Source organism: Manis javanica, chromosome 8, assembly GCF_040802235.1.
Source record: "Manis javanica isolate MJ-LG chromosome 8, MJ_LKY, whole genome shotgun sequence".
Taxonomy (NCBI): domain Eukaryota; kingdom Metazoa; phylum Chordata; class Mammalia; order Pholidota; family Manidae; genus Manis; species Manis javanica.
In genome coordinates, this window is record NC_133163.1 from 113,362,110 (window position 1) to 113,389,226 (window position 27,117).

At 41.8% G+C, this 27,117-nt stretch overlaps 3 protein-coding genes and 1 pseudogene across 11 annotated transcripts in view; 3 read left to right on the forward strand and 1 right to left on the reverse strand.

The window, feature by feature from the left end:
• Nucleotides 1-27,117, reverse strand: part of CSNK1G1 (casein kinase 1 gamma 1) — a 304,324-nt gene that overhangs the window by 224,400 nt on the left and 52,807 nt on the right. The gene's annotated exons all lie outside the window — the stretch shown is intronic.
• LOC140843183 (transmembrane and coiled-coil domain-containing protein 5A-like) lies at nt 109-24,980 on the forward strand. 3 transcript variants are annotated; one of them, XM_073211973.1, is made up of 13 exons: nt 109-1,979; nt 2,523-2,567; nt 3,566-3,715; nt 4,145-4,265; nt 4,643-4,693; nt 5,405-5,476; nt 8,181-8,237; nt 8,691-8,750; nt 9,168-9,232; nt 10,294-10,348; nt 12,189-12,229; nt 15,646-15,877; nt 18,139-24,980. In XM_073211973.1, the coding sequence occupies exons 2-12, from the start codon at nt 2,533-2,535 to the stop codon at nt 15,842-15,844; spliced, it is 906 nt and encodes a 301-aa protein (XP_073068074.1). In that variant the 5' UTR covers nt 109-1,979; nt 2,523-2,532; the 3' UTR covers nt 15,845-15,877; nt 18,139-24,980. The 3 variants fall into 3 exon arrangements, with proteins under 3 accessions (XP_073068074.1, XP_073068072.1, XP_073068073.1); XM_073211971.1 differs by having other exon boundaries at nt 109-1,119; XM_073211972.1 differs by having other exon boundaries at nt 109-1,119; nt 15,646-15,870.
• On the forward strand, nt 12,619-12,731 carry LOC140843311 (small nucleolar RNA U13; annotated as a pseudogene).
• LOC140843184 (transmembrane and coiled-coil domain-containing protein 5A-like) overlaps nt 25,131-27,117 on the forward strand; it is a 36,227-nt gene continuing 34,240 nt past the window's right edge. For 3 of the 4 annotated variants that reach the window (XM_073211974.1, XM_073211975.1, XM_073211976.1), the window contains exon 1: nt 25,131-26,141. In XM_073211974.1, the coding sequence (XP_073068075.1) occupies nt 26,065-26,141 (77 nt within the window). In that variant the 5' untranslated portion in view covers nt 25,131-26,064. Of the gene's footprint in view, nt 27,002-27,117 lie in introns of all 4 variants that reach the window. The other variant, XM_073211977.1, reaches the window with a different exon arrangement.

Genomic DNA, 27,117 nt, shown 5'->3' on the forward strand with positions numbered 1-27,117 from the left:
CTGTAATGTAAACTCCGTGATGGCAGGTGTTTGGGCTGTTCTGTTCACTCTGTCTCCCTCATGCTTAGAACAGTGCCTGGCATCCATAAGCGCTCTTCTGATGTTTCAGTGTGTGTCAGATGAATGAGCGGTTATGGGATCAGACTGATGCCTTAGGACCCAGGTTCCCATAGCCACACTCGGGCAGAGAGGAAGCTCAATCTGCGAGAAAAATAAAACACAGGGACTACCCCTTCATACTACCCAGGAATCACAACCACTGAACTGACTACCACCAAACTCGGCCATCCATCTAGCCTTGGAACTCTGCATGAATGACCATTGTCACCCACCCCACTGTGACATGTTGCCCCACCCATCCTATGTCAGTAGCAGAGTCCTGACCCTTTGGAAGGTTCTGACACTCTACTGGTTGGTTCCAGTGGGGAAGGACTAGACTTCAGAAGCTGAGCGACTAAGGTAGAATCAGGAAGCCATTTACAGAAGGGGGACAGAGTTTACTGAAGAATTGGATAAAAAAAGGAATCTAAGGTACAGAATGAACCAAATTATCTACTTCTGCTTGGTTTTTCTGAGCCCCATTTAATACTAAAGATCTTAAAATCTGAAGATCCTTACAGAGTCCCGGCTAGAGGTCAGAAAAATTACTTTTCAGGGCGGTCATGCACCTACACTCATGCCCAGGGGGCCTTAAGGAAAGCAGCTGGGCACGGAGCAAAAAGGGACTTCAGAGGAAGGGATGACCTTTATTGATTCTAATTACCTGGAGCAAAGTTTGAAAGGGTTCTTGTTCTAGAGAACCATCTCCGCATGTACCCACTAGAAGGACACACATTGAATTTTCCAGCATTATCCCTGTATCCTCACTGTATCCTTACCTGAGGTACAGTCAGATCAGGGACAGAAGAATCAAAGGGCTGGGTTTTGTCATGGCCAAAACCTGGGGGGTTGGAGGGAGGAAATCAGTTGACTTAATTTTGTCCCTATACTCTGGGACTCCTGGCTAGTTACTCTGTGTTTCACAAATGGACACATTTCCCCAATGCATCCAATGCATCTCTGCTGGTATTTCAGGGAATCTACATTGGAAGAACCCGAGGAGGATCAGCTAGATCACGAGTAAGTATCACGATTATGCAAAGCCACATCCAAGGACCAAGGTGTGAAGCAGGTCTGCTCTGCATGACTTCCCTCATCTCCCCCCTCCCTTCCTCCTACACACCCGTCTATCCAACCCCCGGCTGTCACCCACCCCACTGTGACATGCTGCCCCACCAATCCTATGTCAGTAGCAGAGTCCTGACCCTTTGGAAGGTTCTGACACTCTACTGGTTGGTTCCAGTGGGGAAGGACTAGACTTCATAAGCTGAGCGACTAAGGTAGAATCAGGAAGCCATTTACAGAAGGGGGACAGAGTTTATAGAAGAATTGGAGATAAAAAGGGAACTAAGGTACAGAATGAAACAAATTATCTACTTCTGCTTGGTTTTTGTGAGCCCTATTTAATACTGAAGATCTTAATATCTGACGATCCTTACAGAGTCCTGGCTAGAGGCCAGAAAGATAACTTTTCAGGGTGGTCATGCACCTACACTCATGTCCATGGGGCCTTAAGGAAAGCAGCTGGGCACGGAGCAAAAAGGGACTTCAGAGGAAGGGATGACCTTTATTGATTCTAATTACCTGGAGCAAAGTTTGAAAGGGCTCTTGTTCTAGAGAACCATCTCCTCATATACCCACATAGCCTTGGAACTCTGCATGAATGACCATTGTGACCCACCCCACTATGACATGCTGCCCCACCCATCCTATGTCAATAGCAGAGTCCTGACCCTTTGGAAGGGTCTGACACTCTACTGGTTGGTTCCAGTGGGGAAGGACTAGACTTCAGAAGCTGAGCGACTAAGGTAGAATCAGGAAGCCATTTACAGAAGGGGGACAGAGTTTATTGAAGAATTGGAGATAAAAAGGGAACTAAGGTACAGAATGAACCAAATTATCTACTTCTGCTTGGTTTTTCTGAGCCCTATTTAATACTAAAGATCTTAATATCTGACGATCCTTACAGAGTCCTGGCTAGAGGCCAGAAAGATCACTTTTCAGGGCGGTCATGCACCTACACTCATGCCCAGGGGGCCTTAAGGAAAGCAACTGGCCACGGAGCAAAAAGGGACTTAAGACGAAGGGATGACCTTTATTGATTCTAATTACCTGGAGCAAAGTTTGAAAGGGTTCTTGTTCTAGAGAACCATCTCCGCATGTACCCACTAGAAGGACATACACTGAATTTTCCAGCATTATCCCTGTATCCTCACTGTATCCTTATCTGAGTTACAGTCAGATGAGGGACAGAAGAATCAAAGGGCTGGGTTTTGTCATGGCCAAAACCTGGGGGGTTGGAGGGAGGAAATCACTTGACTTAATTTTGTCCATATACTTAGGGACTCTTGGCTAGTTACTCTGTGTTTCACAAATGGACACATTTCCCCAATTCATCCAATGCATCTCTGCTGGTATTTCAGGGAATCTACAATGGAAGAACCCGAGGACGATCAGCTAGATCACGAGTAAGTATCACGATTATGCAAAGCCACATCCAAGGACCAAGGTGTGAAGCAGGTCTACTCTGCATGACTTCCCTCATCTCCCCCCCCACCCACTCCCTCCTACGCTCCTGTCTATCCAACCCCCTGCTGACACCACCCCAAGCACTCCATGTCCTCCTGAAGTGACAACTCTTATAAATCCTGCATCCACTCAGCCCTTCCAAGGAAGGACTTACTTTACCAAAATCGTCCCTCATTCCCACTCAAAACAAAACACCTCTCCCTCACACTTTATCCCCAGTTTATAGTTTCAAAGAGAAACCAATTAACTGACACACAACAACAAAAAAAAGTTACTGAGAGCTTCCCATTTGCCAGGTACCCTTTCTAAACCACTGAGATATTACCATTATTACAATCAAATTTATTTCAAAAAAGATGTTTGTATTCTTGAAAGTGAATGCCTGGATCATATCTGTGTGTACTCAGTGGAGTGACTCCCATGGTAGATTCTCAAGCTTTGTAGCAGACAATGGAGAAGTTTTGAGATGGGAGGAGGGAGGGAGAAACAGAAGCCCCATCTGCTCGTGGAGAGCTCTTGCGGCATAAGGCAGAAACCAACTCTAAGTGATGTGCCAGGTGCCTGGATGAAAATACTCAATGGAAGTGTATTTCATGAGCAGATTTTGTGCACCATTTTCCTGAGAAACCATTCTCTCCAATACAAGAGGCTATTAAGGAAACAATCTTCTCCTGGAACCAGGGAGGAGGTGCACTATTACACTGAGCACTTTGATCAAGAAAGCCTGGGAAAATCCTCTTGCTCACGGAGTTCAGAATTACTGAAACAAACTGTAAGGGCATGATTAAGAAATACAATTTCCTATGAAAAAGGAAAGGTGTGCTCCCAGAAACAGCCAGGTTGCTGAATCACAGGTCTCCTAGATATCCCTTCTGGCCCAAAGATCCCTGACCCTGAGATAACTGGCCCTTGTTCCTTTCGTGGGCTGAATCTATAGGTCAGAGGAGTTGGAGATCTTAAGACTGACCCAGTCAAATAGGAACCTAGAAAGTCTGAACACAGACCTTGAAAGAGACCTGCAAATCACAGATGAGGCAAATCAGGAACTTCTTCTCCAAATCCACAAGAAAGAAGAAGAAATACAGAGGTGAGTGCTGGGTTTTCTTGAGGGAAGTTCCCAATCCAAGGGATGGGATAGAGGAGAAGAGACAAACCTGAATTTTCCCACTTGCTCTAGACACCTCTATCTTATGCAGCAGTTCCTTCTTCATTCTTTGGCATTTTCTGTGGCTCAAACCCGGAATTACAGCAAGTTTCAAAGAGATTCTTAAAAGACTGGATGATATTCACCTGAGCTGAAAGAACACTAGGGTGTTTGACTCAGGACTCAGGTCAAACGTTGAAGTGATTTTTTTTCCTGCCTTTGAAGTGATTATGATGGTAAGGACCCAGGAAAAATGGGCTTCCAACTTGAGAGCCATATTTACTGACCCTGAAGGAACCCTTAAAACTGATAGATGTGTTTTTCCAGTTCTGAAGCTGTCTGTTCCTCACACTATGTGCTTGTGTCATTCAGGCTGGAAAGTGAGATCACTCAGACTCAAGACCTGAAAGATGATGAGTGGGAGAAGGAGAACAGTACCACCGTGGAAAGGGAAAGAACTTTGCAAGAACAGGAAGATGAAATCGCCAGACTTGTAAGCAAGGAGCTGGGAAGAGCCATCTGATAGGTTTTATTCCTCAGCTTGTCTCTCATTAGTCATCAGATAAGCTAGTCGTCTCTTTTTTACATGCAAAGAATAGTCAAAAGTCATGGTAAAATATGTGTCAGTGGCACAGTATCTTTGGTAATATTCAATATTGGGAAGCCCTGCATGTGGGCATGTCTATCCTGGTGAGTTGGTATACACATACATATGTGGAAATCAAACCACAGGTCCTCTACCTGACAGTAGCAGTGAGGTAGAGTTACTGCAGGGAAACAGCACCAGGTGAAAGGGAGAACAATCAGCTGAATAAAGGTGGGTGGCAGCAGGGAGCTCCGCACCTATGCTCTGCTTCTTTCTCTCAACAGGAAAGGAAAAATGAGACTCTGGTGCACGGTATAAGAGACCTTCAAAAAAAGGTGGGTTGGGGCTCTAGTTTTCCCCACGTTCCCCGCAGCGGCTCCAGCTGTCAAAGACACAAGGGAGGGAAAATGATCATAGAGGATCCCACGTGTCAGAAAAGTTTGTGCTGGGGGGCGGGTTCTACCCCTGCCCCACTCTCCTGAGGCTGAGCCTCGTACCTGAATGCCATGGACTTCCCCTGCAAGCATGAGGTGAAGGCAGTGGGTGCGACATTTGGGCTATTTGGTGATCCCATGGGTTTTTCATTCTATCACAAGAAAATGGAATCCACTGACACTTTGTCGGAAGGTGAAAGGTTAATTTTATTTTCAACAGACTTTTTAAAATACTTAAATCCCAAGGGCTTCCCCTTTCCTTATCCAGGCATTCACTCTACCTCAACTCCTGCTCAAAATACAGCAGGTTTCCTATGATCGCCCTACTTTCTGACCCCCGCCTGCAGCCCTCTGTAGCCTGGAATGGCACAGGGTTCAGGGAAGTCCTCCTGCTTGTGCAGACCCTAGCTTTGGTGGCCGACACTAGTGAGAAGAAGACGGAGGTAGAATAAAGATGATTCCAAGGGCACCAAGTATCCATTAAGGGACAATCTCCTGGCAGCTTTACCAAGGCCATGTTATTGGTTCTACACACCAAACAGTGTGCTTGTCTTCTAGAATTTTTTATTTGATGTATTTTTATTTGAAATATGTATTTATTTAAAATCATAGCTTACAAGGAAATCGCAAAAGGAAACCAAGTGTGAACAAGGCCATCTAAAGGGACCACTAGAAGACTCAAAGGTAAACGAAAAAGCAATCTTGAGTGGGTTTGGGTTACATAACCAGGAAGCAAGCTTTTAGGTGGAAACAACTATCAAAACTGGGATAAATTCTTTGTAGTTTTAGCCCATGTCAGACTTAAGCCTAGACTACTGAGTACTGAATTCTTTTCTGCCCTTGGTAAGGAATTTCACTCTGAAGCCATATATTTTGTTTCTCTTCCTTTAGGAAGAGCAGAACACAATTGCACAATGCATATATAACACTGAAGTCCCTAGTTTATATCCTGGTCCCAGCACTTAGTGAGGTATATGAAGTTGGGCAATTTAATCAGCCCCTTCCAGCCTCAGTTTGAAAAACTGAATGAAATTGTGCATTTTTAACTCTCCTTTTTTTGAAGAGTAAAACCTTGAAATGTCACATATTTAACGTGATTATTTAAAAGTCTAGCTGAGGCAAATGTATGAATTCATAGAGCAGAGCTAGGATTTGTCAAATCTACTGTGTGCTAGGTAATTTACACACTCTATCACTGACTCCCATCCAGAAAAGGATTCATTCAATTTATCACCCTAATATTTAGTGACCTCTACCTGCTGAGTGCATCATCATACATTGCTTAGCATTTCTCTAATTGTGTTCCAAAGATAAAAACCTGGGCACAACCACAATCCATCTGATCAAAGATGCAAAAAGGTGGACTTATTTTTTTATTCAGAAAGCAGGTACAATTCTTACTTGATATTTTCTGTAGAATCCCATCTTCCCCTGCCTTATTTCTCTTTAGCTTCTTAAGCTCACACTTAAGCCCATACTACGTCTGTGGAGGCCCTGCAGATATGGACACACTGAAAATAGAAATACAAAGTGAAAAATAGAGAATTCCCTATTTCCTGTCAGCCAAGTTAGTACTGATGGCCACAAAAAAAACACACACAAAACAGGAAGTCCAAAGCCACCCAAACAGCTTGCTTGGCCATGCCTGTCCAGGAAATGTATCTGGAAAGGAAGAAATGTGGAGCCTGCATGTGCTTCAGGATAAACTTGGGGCTCCGGTTAGAAAGGCTTATGAAGCCCCTTGACTAGCCTTGCCGTATAACTAAGTGCATTGGCTTCCTTCTGCTCAAAACAAGTTTTCTTGACAGCAGCCCAGCAGAGCCCATGGCAAGGCTTTAAGTCTGGTGATGCTGTGTCACCTCAGCTGAGCAGGAAGACTATAGGTAGTTCCAGGTATTGTCACAACAATGGCCATTATTTTCCCAGAAGCTATTAGCCCACCTCCAAAGAACTCTAAAGCATTACTGACCCTTTAGATTACTCCCATTTGCCTACATGCGCTGTAGAATTCTCAAGTGATTTCTCTAATTCTATGAAATCCATAGCATCTCTTGCTTCTGTTCTTACATCCTGGCAATCAGCTCATCAGTTTAATGGTAGGCCTGCTGCGCCTCTTTGTGTCTCAGACCACCGTCCTCAAGATACAGCCCTTAGCACATCTGGCTCTCTGGCCCTGGGTATAATTGACTGAAGAGGAAAGGAACTGTTAGAAGTCTTCAGATGTGAAACAATGGTACTAGATCAAAGTGGGAACAGTAGAGCTAAAAGTGGAAGGAAGGAAAAACGCAGGCTTGTCTGCTCTAACGAGGGAATATCCCCCGAGCACATCTATTCCTCGGCTACATTACCCTTCTGCAAGCCACCATCAGCCCTTGCCTGGATGCCAAATCAGCCTCTTGGTCTTCCTGCTTCTGCTCTTACCCTTAGTCTACTTTTCACACATAGAAAAGACTTATTCTTTAAAAACACAAATCAGATTATGTCCTTACTACTTCGAGTTCACACCTGGCTTCTCACTGCAATTAAAATACGGAACCAAACTCTAGAAGCCACAAGGCCCTACATAATCTCACCCAGGTCAACCTTTCCCCACCTCATCTTCTCCTTCCCAGGTGTGTCCCCATGCTCCAGCCACATAACTTCCACATACACACTAAATATGTGCTCTTTCACAGTCTTGGCTCTTGCTGCAACCCTGCATGGGGCGTATTTCTTCCAGATCTCCATTTGGCTAATATTTACCATTTAGATTTCAACCCAGTATCATCTCATCAGACAGGACTTCAGCTATGATAGCTCTCATGCCATCGCTATCACTACATTTCTCTGTTTGTATTTCTTTCATAGCATTTATCATTATCATGTTGACTTATCTGTTCATGTCCCCAACTAGAATGTCAGCTCTGAGAGGCAGAGACTCTGACTCTCAATCCTGTTCACCGCTGTACCCTTTCTACTCTCATGGCCTTCTGCCCATCACTCCAACGTAGTGACCAATATAGCATAGGATTTCATCAAATAAGGAAGGAAAAGAAGGAACAGGGAATATGGGGAGCAAAAAAGGAGTGAGCAGTAAGCATATAAAAGGAAAAAGAAGAGTGAAGTTTTTCAAGATCGATGTTTTCCCTAAGAGAAATAGCTAAGAAGGAAGGAAGCTAAGAATTGTAGTTTAAGCGTGAGTGGAGCCCTGATGAATGCTAAGGGCTTGGGAGTGTAGAAGGGCAGGTTCACCAGAAGGACGCTGCATGGTTGGACTCTCCCCCATTAAAAAGACATCTGACATCATACCTGATGCATGTCAACCACCTGTCAGGTAACCTTTGAGACAGCATTTCAGAATGGAATCCTGCTTGCACCTTGAGTTATCCATCTCCTTCCCTTTCTGTAGGTTAAGTTACAACAGCTGGAAGCTTCCTGTGCCGACCAAGAGAAGGAACTGGCCAAGGTGATGGTAGTAATTTCAGTATTACTTCTCCCAGAGGAAGGAAAAGTTGATGTTCAGTTAGACGATGCAATACATTCTGCAAATGACTGAGTTACACATAATAAGGCTCCAGATCCAGAACCATTATGGGGTTGGGGAGGGGATGAAGGAAAGGAAGATGAATGCAGTCTCCTAGGTTTCCTTCTCTTCAATAATTTTTACAGGATATGTTCCATATCTGTATCTTCAACAAATTAGTATCTATTCTTCTCCCAACTGTCCCAAAATAAAATCCCCCCCAAAATAAAGCTTATCTATCCTAAAAAAAAAAACGAGTTCATATATACAGCAAAAACATATTTAGAACAATTAGAAAACTACATTTAGGGTCTGGGATTTAGGAGGAAACAAGTATACTCTTGTTCTTAGAGAAATTTCCTGAAAGAAATTTAAGACTGAATTTTGGTTTCCCAGATAATGGAAGACTATGCACATGTGGCCCAGCTCTGCAAAGATCAGGTCTTCTGCATTAAGGTACAGTTTCTCGGTAATGGGACACAAAAGGGTTTGTAAGGTACAGACAGGATAATATGAAACCAGGCTTTTCCAAGAACACTTTCTAGGACAAGATTAACTCTTCAAAGTGGCATTACAAAGAGACTTTGGGTCCCTGACAACCCACCACCAATATCATTCCGTTACAGCCCTGGTCTCCTGACCTCTGTGCTCTTAAATTCATAATGAGCACTTTTCCTTTCATGACGCCAAATACCCAGGGACCTGCCGGGAAGGTAGGAAGTACAGCGAGTGACCAGGAGTGGTGGTGGGTGTCGGGGCTGGAGAAGGAGACCAAGCATTCATGTTACCACGTAATAACACATGCTTCTTATGATTAGAAGAAGTGTAAGGCTTCTAATTAGTAACTGCGGCTTCTTTTATTTCTCTGGGAAGAAGTACCAGGAAACTTGGAGGAAAACAGAAGAAGAAGCAGAGATGCGGCTCCTTGAGAGAGAAGTGTGAGTTTTGACAAAAAAAGGAACTCCTTGGTTTTAGTGGTAACTCCAGCTCAGCCTCGGTCAGAGCAAACATTCCTCTGACCAATTCCTACGTGGGACTGAGTGAGCCCCAACACCACATCTCTCTCCCTTCTGTTAGCGATTGTTTGACTCCCACTAAACCACACCAACATCAAAAAGGAGGTCCTTGTTCCATCCTTCTTAAAAAACCATAGAAACATATCTCCCTTCATGCTTCTATCACATGTTCAATTATTCAGGTTTATATTAAGGGCAGGAACATCTGATTTTAAAAGGGCTGGTGGTCAGGCACTCTGATGAGTAGGACATTCCTACTTTCACAGAAAAGCCCTTTAAACTAATACCACCCTCATTTCCCCAAAAACATAGAGACTAAGCCATATAAGATAGGTATGAAACTAACCTCTAGACACACGAAGGCCATCATATTACAAAACTCAAACTGTACGCTATATTAACTACTAAACTGTGACCATTAGAGGTTAGAAATGGTAAGACAAAAGCCCCTCCTTTCTGAGTTTGTCTAGAATTGAAATGGTGAGAAAACAAAGTAAAAAATCTCACTCCCATTTCTTGGCCCCTTTTTAGAAGTTACATCTTAACTTAGTCAAGAAGTACTTATATTTATTAAATATTTTAGAATCTTGGGATCGAGGTAAAGAGACCCAAACTTCATAGCGCCTCTAAACAGCCCTGGTATGCATTGCGGCCTGGGAGGGCCACAGGGTACCTGCTCTTGGAATTCTGAAGTATGGCTTCAGTGCTAAGCTCAGTTTCTAGAACAGAGCTGCCCAGTAAAACTTTGTGCCATCCAATAGTAGCCAGTTGCCACCTACTGAGTACCTGAAACATGGTAGTGTGACTGAGGAACTGATTTTTTTTTTATTTTAATTAATTTTAATGTTCACAGGTACATGTAGCCACTGACTTCCATAGTGGACAGCACAGCTTTAGAATGTAAAACTTTTTAAATAATCATTATGTAGTATGAATATTTGAGTGTACTTTATTCAACCCCTATCTCATTCATTTCCCCCTAGATCAAAAGTCTTGAGCATGAGCTCTGCAAAAAAATACAACAGCCAAAATAATAAGGTGAGTGTTCCACCCTGTGTCCTCTCACTCAGTGCCACTGCCTGTCAGAGTTTTCAAAACACTATAAGCCACGAAACATACACAAATCTTCCCATGTGCATTTTCTAAGATGAGTACTAGATGTAATTTCAAAGCATTCCAACCTAAAACCTGAAACAAAGAAAACATGTAAATGACATATCCTCGTAGAAACTAGTCTAAGACCTCAGAAGGTTCAGAATGCAAGCAAGAAGGAACATTAACTGAGGGTATAATACTCTACAGAGAAGAGGCTAATATATGACACATATACCACACCGCCCACCTCCTGCAATCACAGAACTCTTTCCAGGTGATCCCAACATGGTCCCGAATCTTTCAAAACACAAAGCACCAGGGTTATCTGTCACTATCTGATCAGAGATGCCCCATGAGTTAACATAAGAAGTCATCACTTCTTTATGACAAAGCTCCAAGACTACTCATATTTAACATCGTGATGTCACCAGCACATATGTAAAGGTCAGAAGGACATCGAATTGGATGCAGAGCATCACGGCTCTTTGCCTGTTTGGCATTTTGGGGCAGCAAGTTCACAGGACTAAAAGATAAACTTTTATTTAACTTTATTTTTGTAATGCATATTGGTTTAAGAGGCAAGGTTGACTGACATTCACCAGAAATTTTTTGGCATGAAATATATGGTCTTGATAACCTCAGAAAAAAAAGAAGTCTTCTTTTCCCAAAAAGCAAACATTAATAATACACCATTGTCCCTGGGGTCATCTAGATGTTCGGGTATATGTCACACATGCCCACAGTGACCATGACTCCAATGGTCCTGAGCAAGTTATTCTGGCCCCTCTCTTGCATATTCCACTCAGCAAAAAAATTAACTGGACCCTGAAATTAACTGGACCCCCCCTCTCTAGGACGAGGCTTAGCATACTTTCTGATATGTCCCCTCATCTACCCCCAATGGTTCATCAAAGTATTCATCTGACTACCCATCAGAGGAAAAACAGAGCGTGTTCATCAGGGTTACCAGAGTCCCATGATGGTCCCGAGCCCTGAGTCTGAGCCGTCCTTACAGAGATGCTCCCTGAGCGCTGATCAGAGGGCGCTTCACCTCATCGGACTCAAGCTATAGAACCAAATGTGTAAAACACACAGTTTCTCCTGATTCCAATTCTATGAGCCTTATTTACACAATTTTAAAATAGGATCTTAATTCCTCCATCTTTTTATCTCCCAAGGAAGTTAAAAGGAAAATGAAATAACTAAGGAAATATTTTGTAAAAGAAATGTCACAGAAATTCAGGATATATCTTCACCTTTCCATTTTTATACATTCTAAAACTTATCTCAGAATATATTTCTGTGGTGTCCATAGCTTGTTCATTCCTCTAAGGGTTGCTGGCTGAGCTGAAGGTAAGCAAAGAGTTATGAGAGCCCAGAATGTGGATTCGCAGAGGTCCAGGCTTCAGGCCCGGCCCTATCACTTACTAGCTGTATAACCTTGGGCAACAGACGTTACGTTTCTATGCCTTCCTTTACTCCTATCAGTATATATAAGGAGGTGATACAAAAGTATATAGAAATATCTAAGTGTGTGTATATATATATATATATATGTGTGTGTGTGTGTGTGTGTGTGTGTGTGTGTATGTATATATAAATAATGCACATACATATATATGAATATATATGTATATACACTGTCTTTGAAAATTTCATCTGTTTATGTTTATGAAAAAAATTTGTATGGTATCTAAACATAACATATAACTAATGGCTCACTGAATATTACTTGACAGTGATGAAACTGCTTATTTATCAATGTCCTTTCTTCTTCTCCCAGGACAATTCTCTCCAAAAGAAGGGAATATGGCTCTGTAAAAGGCAAGTAAATATCTTTGAGCAAACTTCCTGAACACTGGGAGATCTACTAGCCATCCTGCAGACGACAAGGAGAACCTTGTATACACATTCACACATTCTCACACACACACACACACACACACACACACACACACACACACACACACACACACACACACACACAGAGTCAACAAACTAGTGTCATCAGTGACCACATTTCTCAGTTCTAATGCTATGACTTCTTGCCGAAAGGCAATTACTAATCTCATTTTCCAGTATTAGCAGCCAACAGCCGAGCAGTAATCACAAATGGGAATGTTATCACCTAAAAGACATGAGGCAAATCTCACATTTCCTCCCTCTTCCCTTAACAATCAGAATTCATTTGATGTGTCTGGATCCCCAGTAGAATCAGTAGATTAGAAATGGGGTTCATAAGCATAGTGATTGGGTTTTCACCCTATTGTATGACACATGCCTCCCTCAAACCTTGTTACAATGTCAACTCTTTACCACTGAGATGAAAAATATATACATACATAGGGAGAGAACTTCTAAATGCAATATACTGCTGCCTAATAACAGATAAAAGAGAAAATGATTGTGAAAAAAAGATAAAGCACCTAACAGTATCCAGCACATCATAATTGCTCAAAAATATTTGTTAGCCTAAGAACTCAAGATTCAAACAACTGAGTGCATATTAGTTCTGAAGGAATCACTGTGACAGCAAAGATCTGTTTTCATGAAGTCCTTGCATTTTCAAGAAAAGGTCAAATTATGTTCAATATAATCTGTTTAAGAAGGCATAGAGAAACATATATTCAAAGTGGTATAAAATATGATTTAGAAAGAGTTCCATCAAAATGATTAACATAAAATTATTGGTGTTTAAAGGTAATTTCCAATGGTCTAGAATATTGGCTTAAGGGGGATATCCCTTCATACAAGGTAAATGAAGTACTACATATTTTGGTGTCCCTAAATATAGTGTTCTGGAACAACTAGTAGAATTTTTCCTAGAAATCCTACAACTGCCTTCACCTATACTTTTAACACCAGTGCCCAGCATGGATTCGCCCATGTGGACTCCCAAGGGCTGTCTGCCTTCAGTTGGTAATCTGGAGGAGAATGTACAAGTTTAGATCACCAAACTACAAACACCTTTCCTCTTGTTTTACTCGACCATTCTGTGAGGCACGGGTAGGCTGGTTGTTAACTCAAGAGATTAAAAAGTTGGTTATTCCTAAGATTTTCCCTGGGAATGTCACCCACAACCTCCTTATGAATATTGTATCCAGCTTCAAGGAGATTTGTAGGAAGGAGGAAGGAGGTTTGTAAAGGGCTTCTGATTCTAATTCTAAGATACTTGACTAGAATGGATCCTGGATCCGGGCTCTAAGATCAACTCTAGAGAAAAACTTCAGAGAACTGGTGGGGAAGGGGTTCTCTCTGACTACTGAGTGCAAGTGGTAATGAATTTGTCCTGGGGCTGGAGGCAGCCCAGAACAGCCGGATAAGGTTAATGTAGGAAGGAAACAGTGGAGGTTTGCTCGTGCAAATCATAGTAACACAACAAGGGCAAAAAAATTCATCATTTAAAGAAGAAATCAAGACCACCATAGGGAAATTTAGAGAAATGTATTAAGAAATATTAAAAGTATCATGAATGAAAGAAGAGAAATACCATGATCATGGATAGGAAGCCTTAATACCAGAAATGTATCAGTTATCTCCAGTGGAGAAATAGTCAATTCAATTCCAATCAAACTCCCCAAAAGATGTTTCATGCAATTGAATGAAATGATTCTAAAATATACTATATTTGGAGGAGTAAAGGGTCAGAGATAACCTGGAAATTTTAAAGAAAAGTAAGAGGTGGGGAATATGCCATTTCAGATATCAGAACTTACTATGAAGCTACAATAATTATGATAGTGTGCTATTGGGACCAGACTAGGAAAACTGAACAATGAAATGGAACGAAAAAAAAGCTTAGAAACAGTGCACATTTAGACCTTTGATATGTAACAATAATTATATGTCATAGGGGAAAGGAAGAATTGTTCAAAAATATGGTAGGGACAAACGTTATCCAAATAAGACAAAAAATGGTATCAGATCACTAACATTCAGCATATATAGAAAGCAAGCCCAATGTGTTAAAGACTTAAATGTCCACAAAAAGAAAGAAAGGAATCTTTAAAATTCAGCATGAGTTATCTATTCCCACCTAACAAATTACCCAAAAACTTACTAGTTTCAAGTAATAAACATCCATCATCCCATAGTTTCTGTGAGTCAGGAATCTTTGAGTCATTTAGCTGGGTACTTCTAGCTCAGGGTCTGTTGTGAGGCTACAGATAAGATGTTGGCCAAAGTTACAGTAATTAGAAGGCTTGGCTGGTGCTACAGGACCTATTTCACACTGGCTTTTTTGCTGGATTTTGGCAGAGATCTCTCAGTTCCTCATCACATGGACGTCTCCACAGGGCTGGTTGTGAAGCCTCCCAATATGACAGCTGGTTTTCTCCTGAGAATAAGGAAGAAGCTGTAGTGTCTTTAGTACCTAGTCTAGGAAGTCACACACTGTCACGTCACTTCCACAATATTGTATTCTTTAGAAATGAGCCATTAAGTCCAGTCCACATCCCAATGAAGGGAAATCTCATAATGAGAGGAGTATCAAAGAATTTGTGAACATATTTTTTAAATGCTACAAACTCTCAATGAAGATAGAAGTATCTTTCAGACCTTGGTATGGGGCATGGATTTTTAACACGACATAAAAAGGATTGATTCTAACTAAAGGAAAGGTTGATAAACTAGCCTTGATTAAAAATTGTTAACTTTTCAATTGTTAACTTAGAAAGTAGAGGGAAGTTACTCAAAGTACACATGGAAAAGGATTCATATCAAGAACATATAAAGAATTTTTACCATTTAGTAAGAAAAGCTCAAACAACCTAGTAGATAAATGGGCAAAAGGAACACAGAAGACCAATAAACCTATGCACAGATATTCAGCATCACTGTTCCTCAGGGAAATACAAATCAAGTCCATAATGAGAAATTACTTTACACCCATTTGATTAGTGAAACTTTAAAAATCTGACGGTAAGTGTTGGAGAGGGTGTAGACCCACAGAAATGTATACTCTGCTAGTGGGGTATAAATCAGTGTGACTACTTCACAAGATAATTTCAGATAATGATAAATACTAAAAGAAAATAAAACACAGTGATGGAAGACAGTAACTAGCAAGCCAGCACTAGGGAAGGACCACATTTACAAGGGGTTGCTGGGAACGGAGACAAGATTTAGTGGGAGACATTTGAATATCAAGAAGGAACCAGGTGTGCATTTAGGTATGACTTACTGGTCTGTTCCTGGTTGTCTAACATCTGGCTAACAGTTTCTTGGCTTTCTCTTTTCAGGATTTTTCTATTTCTCTTTTTCATAACCCTATTTTTCATCACACTGCTGGGCTACCTGTTTTTCCACATAAGCTTCATAAATCCAGATCTCCTCATCGACATACTACCCAGGATACTGAGCAGGAGCACCTTGTGGAGGCTAAGGAGCTTCCTCTCTGCGTCCCTCACACTTCGGACTGAGGACTTGTTGCCCCACTAACCCCCAAACATCCTTGGAAAAAGAAGGCAAGTGGTACGTGACTGTGTGCACTAGGAGATGGTGGAACTTGTAGAGGGAAGATGTTTTCTTCAGTTTTTCCCTTGAGGTTTGCCTACGGATTACCTTTCCTCCCATGTTGCCTTTCCAAGATCAACCTTGCCCAGTCAACAGCTCTGTCAATAGATTTCAGTGGCTATAGGATAAGCTAAATAGTATGAAATAGTAAACAAAGTAGACCATTTTCAGAATAATGTCACCGATGCTAAACAAAGTTAGAGTCCATCAATACTTCTAGTTAATCTTAAAAATGTAAGAGACTGGACCTCTGCAATGCAGATGGCTCACTACTGATAATTAGAACTCTACAGCGGCAAGTGACCTTAACTTAAACTAACTTCCAAATTACAGCAAAATTAAAAAAAAGATATTGCCTATGGAACTAAAAATATGAGGTTTCAGGCATGGCTGAATCCAGAAGTTTCACCAGTGTCCTCAGGGCTTCATCTCTCTCCCTCCTTTCCCTGAATGGGCATTGCTCCTTTAAGTGGCAATCTTCTGCCAATAACCTAAATCCTATACTACCAGATTAGCAACTTCAGCACAATCACTCTTTTCCAATAGCTACAGCAGGAAATACCAAAGAGTCTGTATTGGCTGAGGTCAATTGCCTATCCCTGTCCCATAATAGGCTGATCATGTGTCAGCAAAGTCATCCTTTAATGAAAGGCTTAAAGGCAGCTTGGACCACAGATAAATATTTCAAACAGAAGGAACCAAATGGAAAAAAAAAATTAAGCAACTTTCTTAGTCTGGTAAATTGCCAAGAATGAGTAAATTCTTTCTTCACCTCAGGCCTCAGAGAAAACAAAATCCTTTTCTCCTGGCAATTACTAGAGTAATGTGCAAATAAGCATTGTCTGACCGTACAAGTCACTGAGTTTTTACCTGGCACCCTAAATGGAAACACCCTCCACCACCTCAAAGAGCAGCACTGCTCGCGTGGCTTATTCCCACACTGAGTGGCAGAGGCCTTCTAGGGTCCTGTAGAATCTGGCAGTTTCTGCCCAGTAGGTGTGGCCTTAGTAGGTGCTTCATTAAACCAGATTTCGTTCTTGGCACAAGGGGAGGATAAGGTATGGCCAGCTCCCATGTACCACTGTCCTGCCACATGATAGAGCAAGAAATCCACTCCTCTGCCCTCATGAATTGGAGACTTAGAATTATGAAAGAAAAAGTATTTTTACACATTTTGATTTCAGATCACTGAAGGAAACAAAAAAATTTTTCCTTTCATGCATCGTTTATTGTTCATCACTATGTTTTCTCTGCTCTAGCTAAGTGAAATAATGCTGAGAAAACAGTTCAAAAGTTATTAGGAAGGACACATATCCCTAATAACATCTTGAGGTCCATAACTGCCCTTGTTGTTGGTTAAAGTAAAGGTAAATGTTGACTATATCATTCAGGGTCACACCCAGAATACAAAACTGAGAATAAGAATTCAGAGAGTGGAGAGAACCAGCAAAAACAGTTGTTCCCAGAATGTAAAGTGAGTCAGAAAAAAAACCATTTTCCTCTATGTGACATTATTCCCGTAGACGGACATTCTGGCAACTTTACATGGTTTCATTAAAAAGATGATGATGATGGAGGGGGGAGCAGGGAAGGGAGGAAGGAAGGAAGGAAAAAAGCAAGAAAGGAAACAAGGCTGATCCGACAGTGAACTGCTGTTCTCTTCTACATGACTACTTCACTGCAGCCATTGACTGTGCCTCCTTTAATTTTATAATACTGAGAAGCAGAAGTTATTCTAAAGGCCAGCCTCAATGGTTAAAATCACTGTTGTAAAAATTCCTTCTGCTAAGGAGCAAAACTAATGGAGGCTCTTCTGTATTTGCAGCGAAAAATAGAAAAAGAGCATTCACATGCAGTGTGGGATTAGAGCCTGGGAACAGATGTAGGGGAGGTCAGCTGCTGTGGCTGGGCTGTCTTGATTCTCCTGCTGAATATTTACAGTGGGGACTGGCTGCAGGTGCCAGGAGTTGGCTTCCCAGTATCTTGACCATTGCAAACAAGGAGCAGCTTGCTTTGTCTCTGAGCAGTGCACTCTTCCCTCATGATTTGACTACGGCTGAATGGCTCCCTCAGAAACAGCGGAGGGCACTGTTCCATGGCAAATGCAGGCTCTCCTCAGAAGCTGTTTCTTTACCATAGGTATATACTGTACCCCTGCAAAGTGCCGACCAGATGGGGGCAGGTCTGTGGTAACAGCAAAACTGTCCCATTTTTCACAGGGTCATCGGCCAGATCTGGGTTTGAACATCAAGAGCACGGATGATAAAGTCTCCTACCCCAGGTGCTGAGTCACTACCTACAATGATCATCTGCCTAATACCTTCAGAATATGCGTTCTAAGTGGAAGGATTTCCTCACACGGTCTCTGCCCTTATACGTATGCCCACCATGGTGCAGAATTCCACAGCTTAATAAATTCCAAAAAGAGATATCACTCCACAGTGCTATTTATGTTAAGTTTTATAAATAAATAAATTTAAGATTCATGGAGACAGAAAAAGGATGTATGTTGCTATTTGCTGTACAGAAATGGACAACGACCTAGAAAAATACAGCCTTCCAAGACTGACCAAGGAAGAAACACAAAATCTAAACAAATCAATTATCAGCAAAGAAATTGAAACAGTAATCAAAACACTACCTAAGAACAAAACCCGCGGGCCAGATGGATTTACCTCAGAATTTTATCAGACACACAGAGAAGATATAATTCCCATTCTCCTAAAAGTTTTCAAAAAAATAGAATAGGAGGGAATACTCCCAAACTCATTCTAAGAACCCAACATTACCCTAATACCAAAACCAGGCAAAGACCCCACCAAAAAAGAAAATTACAGACCAATATCCCTGATGAATGTAGATGCAAAAATACTCAACAAAATATTAGCAAACCGAATTCAAAAACACATCAAAAGGATCACACACCATGAGCAAGTGGGATTCATCCCAGGGATGCAAGGATGGTACAACATGTGAAAATCCACCAACATCATCCACCACATCAACAAAAAGGAGGACAAAAACCACATGATCATCTCCATAGGTGCTGAAAAAGCATTTAACAAAATTCAACATCCATTCATGATAAAAACTCTCAACAGAATGGGTATAGAGGGCAGGTACTTCAACATAATAAAGACCATATATGATACACCCACAGCCAACATAATATTGAACAGCGAGAGGCTGAAAGCTTTTCCTCTGAGATCGGGAACAAGACAGGGATGCCCACTCTCCCCACTGTTATTCAACGTGGTACTGGAGGTCCCAGACACGGCAATCAGAGAAAACAAAGAAACACAAGGAATCCAGATTGGTAAAGAAGAAGTCAAACTGTCACTATTTGCAGATGACATGATATTGTACATAAAAAACCCTAAAGACTCCACTCCAAAAATACTAGAACTGATATCGGAATACAGCAAAGTTGCAGGATACAAAATTAACACACAGAAATCTGTGGCTTTCCTATACACTAACAATGAACTAATAGAAAGAGAAATCAGGAAAACAATTCCATTCAAAATGGCACCAAAAGAATAAAATACCTAGGAATAAACTTAACCAAGGAAGTGAATGACCTATACCCTGAAAACTACAAGACACTCTCAAGAGAAATTAAAAGGTCACTAACAAATGGAAACTCATCCCATGCTCCTGGCTAGGAAGAATTAATATAGTCAAAACGGCCATCTGCCCACATCAGTATACAGATTCGATGCAATCCCTATCAAATTATGAACAGCATTCTTCAATGAACTGGAACAAATAGTTCAAAAATTCATATGGAACCACGAAAGACCCCAAATAGCCAGAGCAATCCTGAGAAGGAAGAATAAAGTGGCGGTGATCTTGCTCCCCAACTTCAAGATCTACTACAAAGTCACAGTAATGAAGACAATTTGGTATGGGCACAAGAACAGAGCCACAGACCAGTGGAACAGAATAGAGACTCCAGACATTAACCCAAACATATATGGCCAATTAATATATGATAAAGGAGCCATGGACATACAATGGGGAAATGACAGTCTCTTCAACAGATGGTGCTGGCAAAACTGGACAGCTACATGTAAGAGAATGAAACTGGATCACTGTCTTACCACATACACGAAAGTAAATTCAAAATGGATCAAAGACCTGAATGTAAGTCATGAAACCATGAAACTCTTAGAAGAAAACATAGGCAAAAATCTCTTGAATATAAACATGAGCAACTTTTTCCTAAACGCATCTCCTCAGGCAAGGGAGACAAAATAAAAAATGAACAAATAGGACTACATCATACTAAAAACCTTCTGTACAGCAAAGGACAACATCAGCAGAACAAAAAGGCATCCTACAGTATGAGAGAATATATTTGTAAATGACATATCCGACAAGGGGTTAACATCCAAAATGCCTAAAGAACTCACACGCCTCAACACCCAAAATGAAAATAACCCTATTAAAAAATGTGTGGTGGATATGAACAGACACTTCTCCAAAGAAGAAATTCAGGTGGCCAACAGGCATATGAAAAGATGCTCCACATCACTAATCATCAGGGAAAAATGCAAACGAAAACCACAATGAGATATCGCCTCACACCAGTTAGGATGGCCAGCACCAAAAAGACTAAGAACAACGAATGCTGGTGAGGATGCGGAGAAAGGGGAACCCTCCTACACTGCTGGTGGGAATGTAAGCTAGTTCAACCATTGAGGAAAGCAATAGGGAGGTTCCTCAAAAAACTAAATACAGAAATACCATTTGATCCAGGAATTCCACCCCTAGGAATTTACCCAAAGAATATAATTTCTCAGTTTCAAAAAGACATATGCACCCCTATGCTTATTGCAGCACTATTTGCAATAGCCAAGAAATGGAAGCAACCTAAGAGGCCATCAGTAGATGAATGGATAAACAAGAGGTGCTACATATACACAATGGAATACTATTCAGCCATAAGAAAGAAACAAATCCTACCATTTGCAACAACATCGATGGAGCTGGAGGACATTATGCTCAGTGAAATAAGCCAGGCGGAGAATGACAAGTACCAAATGATTTCCCTCATTTGTGGGGTATAACAACAAAGCAAAACTGAAGGAACAAAACAGCAACGGACTTACAGACTCCAAGCAGGGACTAGTGGTAACCAAGGGGAGGAGTGAGGAAGGGTGGGTGGGAATGGGGGAAAAGGGGATTGAGCGGTATTATGATTGGCACACATGGTATAGGGGGGATCATGAAGAAGACAGCTGAGCACAGAGAAGACAAGTAGTGACTCTGTGGCATCTTACTACACTGATGGGCAGTGACTGCAATGGGGTACATGGGGGACACGATAATATGGGTGAATGTAATAACCACATTGTTTTATCATGTGAAACCTTTAAAAGAGTGTATATCAATAATACCTTAATAAAAAAATTAAAAACCTCTCAATGGCAAGTTTGGCAGAAATTGTTCACCAAGAAGGTTTAATATTGCCTTTATGAGCCAAAGAGACAATAAATAATATGAGAGGGGAAAGTATTCTATGCATAATTTCCAGTAGGGAAAAAAATTCATGATAGAAACTTGAGCCTCATAAGGGCAGGGGAAAAAGAAAGGGGGCATTACAATTAGTATGAATAATATGTGTGGGGAGCATGGGGACGGCTATACAACACAGAGAAGACAAGTAGTGATTCTACAGCTTCTTACTAAGCTGATGGACAATGACAGTAATGGGGATTGTGGGGGGGACATGGTGAATGGGGGAGCCTAGTAAACATAATGTTCTGCATGTAATTATAGATTAATGGTAACAAAATAAAACCAAACAAACAAAAAAGATAAGCAAGTGTGCATTGAGGTTCCAGGAAATAAAGGAACGAATAAATTGTGAAAAAAAAAAAACCTTGAGCCTCCATTCCAAATGGAAACATAATAGCGGCAAAACATTTATTGTCTCTCGTCTTTATTTTCCTCACATGTAAAATTAAAAGCTGATATATTAAAAGACATCCAAAAATGGTAAAAATATAAATACATATCTGACAGTTTGGTTGTATCTAAAAAATGTAATGACTATATAAATCTATTCTTTGAAGTCCTTCTACTTGGGGGAAGGGTGGGGGAATAGCCTGAATGCTCATCACAGGTAAACATTTGTTGAATACCTCTTGTAGGCTGAGTTGTGTCCCACTAAAATTCCTATACTGCAGTCCTCATTCCTAGTACCTCAGAATGTGACTGTATTTGGAGATAAGGTCTTTAAAGAGGTAATTAATTTAAAATGAGGTCATGAAGGAGGGCCCTAATCCTCTATGACGGTGTCATTTTTTTTTCGTTTGATTTTTATACTTGATTTATATGTGAATCCCGCATTTCTCCCTTATTATTATTATTATTATTATTATTATTATTATTATTATTATTTTAATAAAATGCTGAAGTGGTAGGTAGATGCAAGATAAAGGTAGAAAACATAATTTAGTGCTGTAAGAGGGCAAATGTAGATGATCAGGTCTGTGCCTATAGACTAAGCATTGATCCAAGCTAGACAAGGGCAACAAAACATCCACGGATGCAGAAGATTTCTCTCAAAACAGTGGGGTGAGGTTCTAAGCCTCACCTCTGTTGATCCCCAATGTCTATGACGGTGTCATTTTAAGAAGAGGAAATAAGGACACAGACCCACACAGGGACGCCTCGTGAGGACACAGGGGAGAACACGGCCATCTGCAAGCCAAGGAAAGGGGCCTCAGGGGAAACCAGCTTTGCCAGCACCTTGCCTCATAGCCTCCAAAACTGTAAGGAAATAAACTTCTGTTGTTTAAGCCACCCAGTGTGCAGCACTTTGTTACAGCAGCCTTAGAACATTAACACAGGGCACTCTCCTGGCACTCCAGGGGAGACAGGTATGTACACAGACAAACAGGTGAGAAGGGTGTGGAGGGGCAAATTATGAAGATTATCAACTTAGCAGAATTTCGTGTGCTGATTGAAATGATATATGGCATGTAAAAACCTGGAAAATGTTTATGAAAAATATTAAGTGAGAAGGCAAACAACAGTATTATCTATTCTATGATAACTACAAAAGATGGTTTGTCAATAGGAAAAATAGAAGAAAACTTGTAAAAATATAGGGTTTTGCTGAGATTAGATCCTTGATGAGTTTTCATTTTTTAAATAATTTATGCTATTATAACAGCAATACAATGAATTATAAAAGAAAATACATACACATTTTGCCAGTTCAAACTACCATAGTTGTTTATTGGCTATTAAATAATGGCAGAAGGAACTAATGGTACATTCCTTATTTTTCTTAACATTTCAGTCCACTTCAAATTTCTGCTTTTGAGAAAGCTATTCTGAGTATTTTAAAAGGGAATTCAAAGAGGTTTTATGAGCCTAAAGATTGCACAAAAATAGTAACTAAAAATAAGTAAGGACATAAGGAAAATCATGTATTTGATTCTGTATTCAAAAAACAATGATCTACAATGACGTTCTAGAGTCTTGCGCAGTTATAAGCCTCAAAACCAGGCTCATCTAGAAACATACACAAGCAGAATCTGCGGAAGTGAAACGACAGGTGAGTCAGCAGGAAGGGCCTGGGCCCAGGCAGCCGTGCCCAGGGCTTGGGCACCTGGCCTGCCCCCCTCACAGCAGCAGGGAGAGGGCCAGGCAAACAGATACTGAGTGCCCAGCCTGGAAGACGAGGGGATGTTTTCACAACAGACTGCCATGCCAAGGCCGGAGTTCGCAGCCACAATGCAGCAGCACAGTCTGATGTGTCTCAGTGACTCTTCTGCACAGGGCCCAGCACGGCTTGAAAATGTTACAAGGTGAAAACAGCTGCTCTAATGCTGCACTGGGTGTTAATCAAGCCACCTCTCGAATAGCAGCAGTGCTTACATCAAGGACCTTCATTTGCCCCCAAGGCCCTGTTTCTACCTTGATTTAGCAATTCTCACTAATAGCAGTCTCTTGTCCTCGTCCCACACAAGGTCCCAAGCTTTGGGGTTCTGCGGACCCAACAGGTTTGCCCTTGGTAGCCCCTCCAGGAGAAAAGCTCCCCAGAAAGGAGACAGAGCTTTATTTTTATCCCAGTGAAAGTCCCTATCCAATCCATTAGTAGCTACGATAACCATGGTGTAGGGCATTTCCTGGAAAAGCTATATAACCAGCTGGTGAACTCTCCCTACCATTAAATCCTGGGAGAGGCCATTGGCCTGAATTGTTACTAAATTACTCTTCTGTGTACGGCTTTATAAAGGGAGACGGTAATGGGGGTCATCAGAGGCCGTTAATTGTACAAATAGTTTGTTAGAAACTACAGTATGTTAAGAAGTCACTCTGATCCACAGATCAACTCAATACAGTCCTGAAGTAGAGATTCAAAACTTCCCAGGTTTCCTTGACTTATGCGAAAAGATACAAATTGTACAGAAGGTGGCCAAAGTGTACAGACTCATGTATGCAGGAACACATTCTTTACATAGTGCAATTGATTTTATCTTCCCCTCTCCCTGCTCTGACTGCAGTTGGCAGAAAATACAATGGGGCCAACTCGAGATATCATGGACTTTTCCCAGTTAAAAATCTCTATGGGCAATTTCTCAGTATTTTGGACAGATTCTCCCTCTCCAGAGTTCTCTTTTTCCCCAGAATAGTGGCAGCTGCAGGAAAAGCTACGTATCCTCAAAGCAGCAAAGGAGGAGCTTTGCGTCCTCACGCCTCCTCCTGGTGCCCTGGGCCTGCTGGCCCTTCGGCTGCGTGCTGGTCCATGCTTCTGGTGGCCATGGGCCTTGTCTGCTACTGCCCTTGGCCGTGAGGCCTGAGGATTCTGTGTTCACCTCAGCACAACCTAAGGTTTCCTTCCCATTGATTAGGCCTCTTGACACATCTACACCACACTTCTGGGTCTGGCAATGCTCAGTGCGTTCTCTGCACCACCCTATTTAAAACTTCAATTCCTTCCCACGTAAACAGGACTCACTGAATTTCTCTCACCCCCTTCACCTATGTTTCTTCATAGCATTCTTCTTTTTTATCATACCAAATAAAATAAATGTACTCATTTATTGCGTTGTGCTACCCCTTCCGTCCTCACATGCACACCCTGTAATGTAAACTCCGTGATGGCAGGTGTTTGGGCTGTTCTGTTCACTCTGTCTCCCTCATGCTTAGAACAGTGCCTGGCATCCATAAGCGCTCTTCTGATGTTTCAGTGTGTGTCAGATGAATGAGCGGTTATGGGATCAGACTGATGCCTTAGGACCCAGGTTCCCATAGCCACACTCGGGCAGAGAGGAAGCTCAATCTGCGAGAAAAATAAAACACAGGGACTACCCCTTCATACTACCCAGGAATCACAACCACTGAACTGACTACCACCAAACTCGGCCATCCATCTAGCCTTGGAACTCTGCATGAATGACCATTGTCACCCACCCCACTGTGACATGTTGCCCCACCCATCCTATGTCAGTAGCAGAGTCCTGACCCTTTGGAAGGTTCTGACACTCTACTGGTTGGTTCCAGTGGGGAAGGACTAGACTTCAGAAGCTGAGCGACTAAGGTAGAATCAGGAAGCCATTTACAGAAGGGGGACAGAGTTTACTGAAGAATTGGATAAAAAAAGGAATCTAAGGTACAGAATGAACCAAATTATCTACTTCTGCTTGGTTTTTCTGAGCCCCATTTAATACTAAAGATCTTAAAATCTGAAGATCCTTACAGAGTCCCGGCTAGAGGTCAGAAAAATTACTTTTCAGGGCGGTCATGCACCTACACTCATGCCCAGGGGGCCTTAAGGAAAGCAGCTGGGCACGGAGCAAAAAGGGACTTCAGAGGAAGGGATGACCTTTATTGATTCTAATTACCTGGAGCAAAGTTTGAAAGGGTTCTTGTTCTAGAGAACCATCTCCGCATGTACCCACTAGAAGGACACACATTGAATTTTCCAGCATTATCCCTGTATCCTCACTGTATCCTTACCTGAGGTACAGTCAGATCAGGGACAGAAGAATCAAAGGGCTGGGTTTTGTCATGGCCAAAACCTGGGGGGTTGGAGGGAGGAAATCAGTTGACTTAATTTTGTCCCTATACTCTGGGACTCCTGGCTAGTTACTCTGTGTTTCACAAATGGACACATTTCCCCAATGCATCCAATGCATCTCTGCTGGTATTTCAGGGAATCTACATTGGAAGAACCCGAGGAGGATCAGCTAGATCACGAGTAAGTATCACGATTATGCAAAGCCACATCCAAGGACCAAGGTGTGAAGCAGGTCTGCTCTGCATGACTTCCCTCATCTCCCCCCTCCCTTCCTCCTACACACCCGTCTATCCAACCCCCGGCTGTCACCCACCCCACTGTGACATGCTGCCCCACCAATCCTATGTCAGTAGCAGAGTCCTGACCCTTTGGAAGGTTCTGACACTCTACTGGTTGGTTCCAGTGGGGAAGGACTAGACTTCATAAGCTGAGCGACTAAGGTAGAATCAGGAAGCCATTTACAGAAGGGGGACAGAGTTTATAGAAGAATTGGAGATAAAAAGGGAACTAAGGTACAGAATGAAACAAATTATCTACTTCTGCTTGGTTTTTGTGAGCCCTATTTAATACTGAAGATCTTAATATCTGACGATCCTTACAGAGTCCTGGCTAGAGGCCAGAAAGATAACTTTTCAGGGTGGTCATGCACCTACACTCATGTCCATGGGGCCTTAAGGAAAGCAGCTGGGCACGGAGCAAAAAGGGACTTCAGAGGAAGGGATGACCTTTATTGATTCTAATTACCTGGAGCAAAGTTTGAAAGGGCTCTTGTTCTAGAGAACCATCTCCTCATATACCCACATAGCCTTGGAACTCTGCATGAATGACCATTGTGACCCACCCCACTATGACATGCTGCCCCACCCATCCTATGTCAATAGCAGAGTCCTGACCCTTTGGAAGGGTCTGACACTCTACTGGTTGGTTCCAGTGGGGAAGGACTAGACTTCAGAAGCTGAGCGACTAAGGTAGAATCAGGAAGCCATTTACAGAAGGGGGACAGAGTTTATTGAAGAATTGGAGATAAAAAGGGAACTAAGGTACAGAATGAACCAAATTATCTACTTCTGCTTGGTTTTTCTGAGCCCTATTTAATACTAAAGATCTTAATATCTGACGATCCTTACAGAGTCCTGGCTAGAGGCCAGAAAGATCA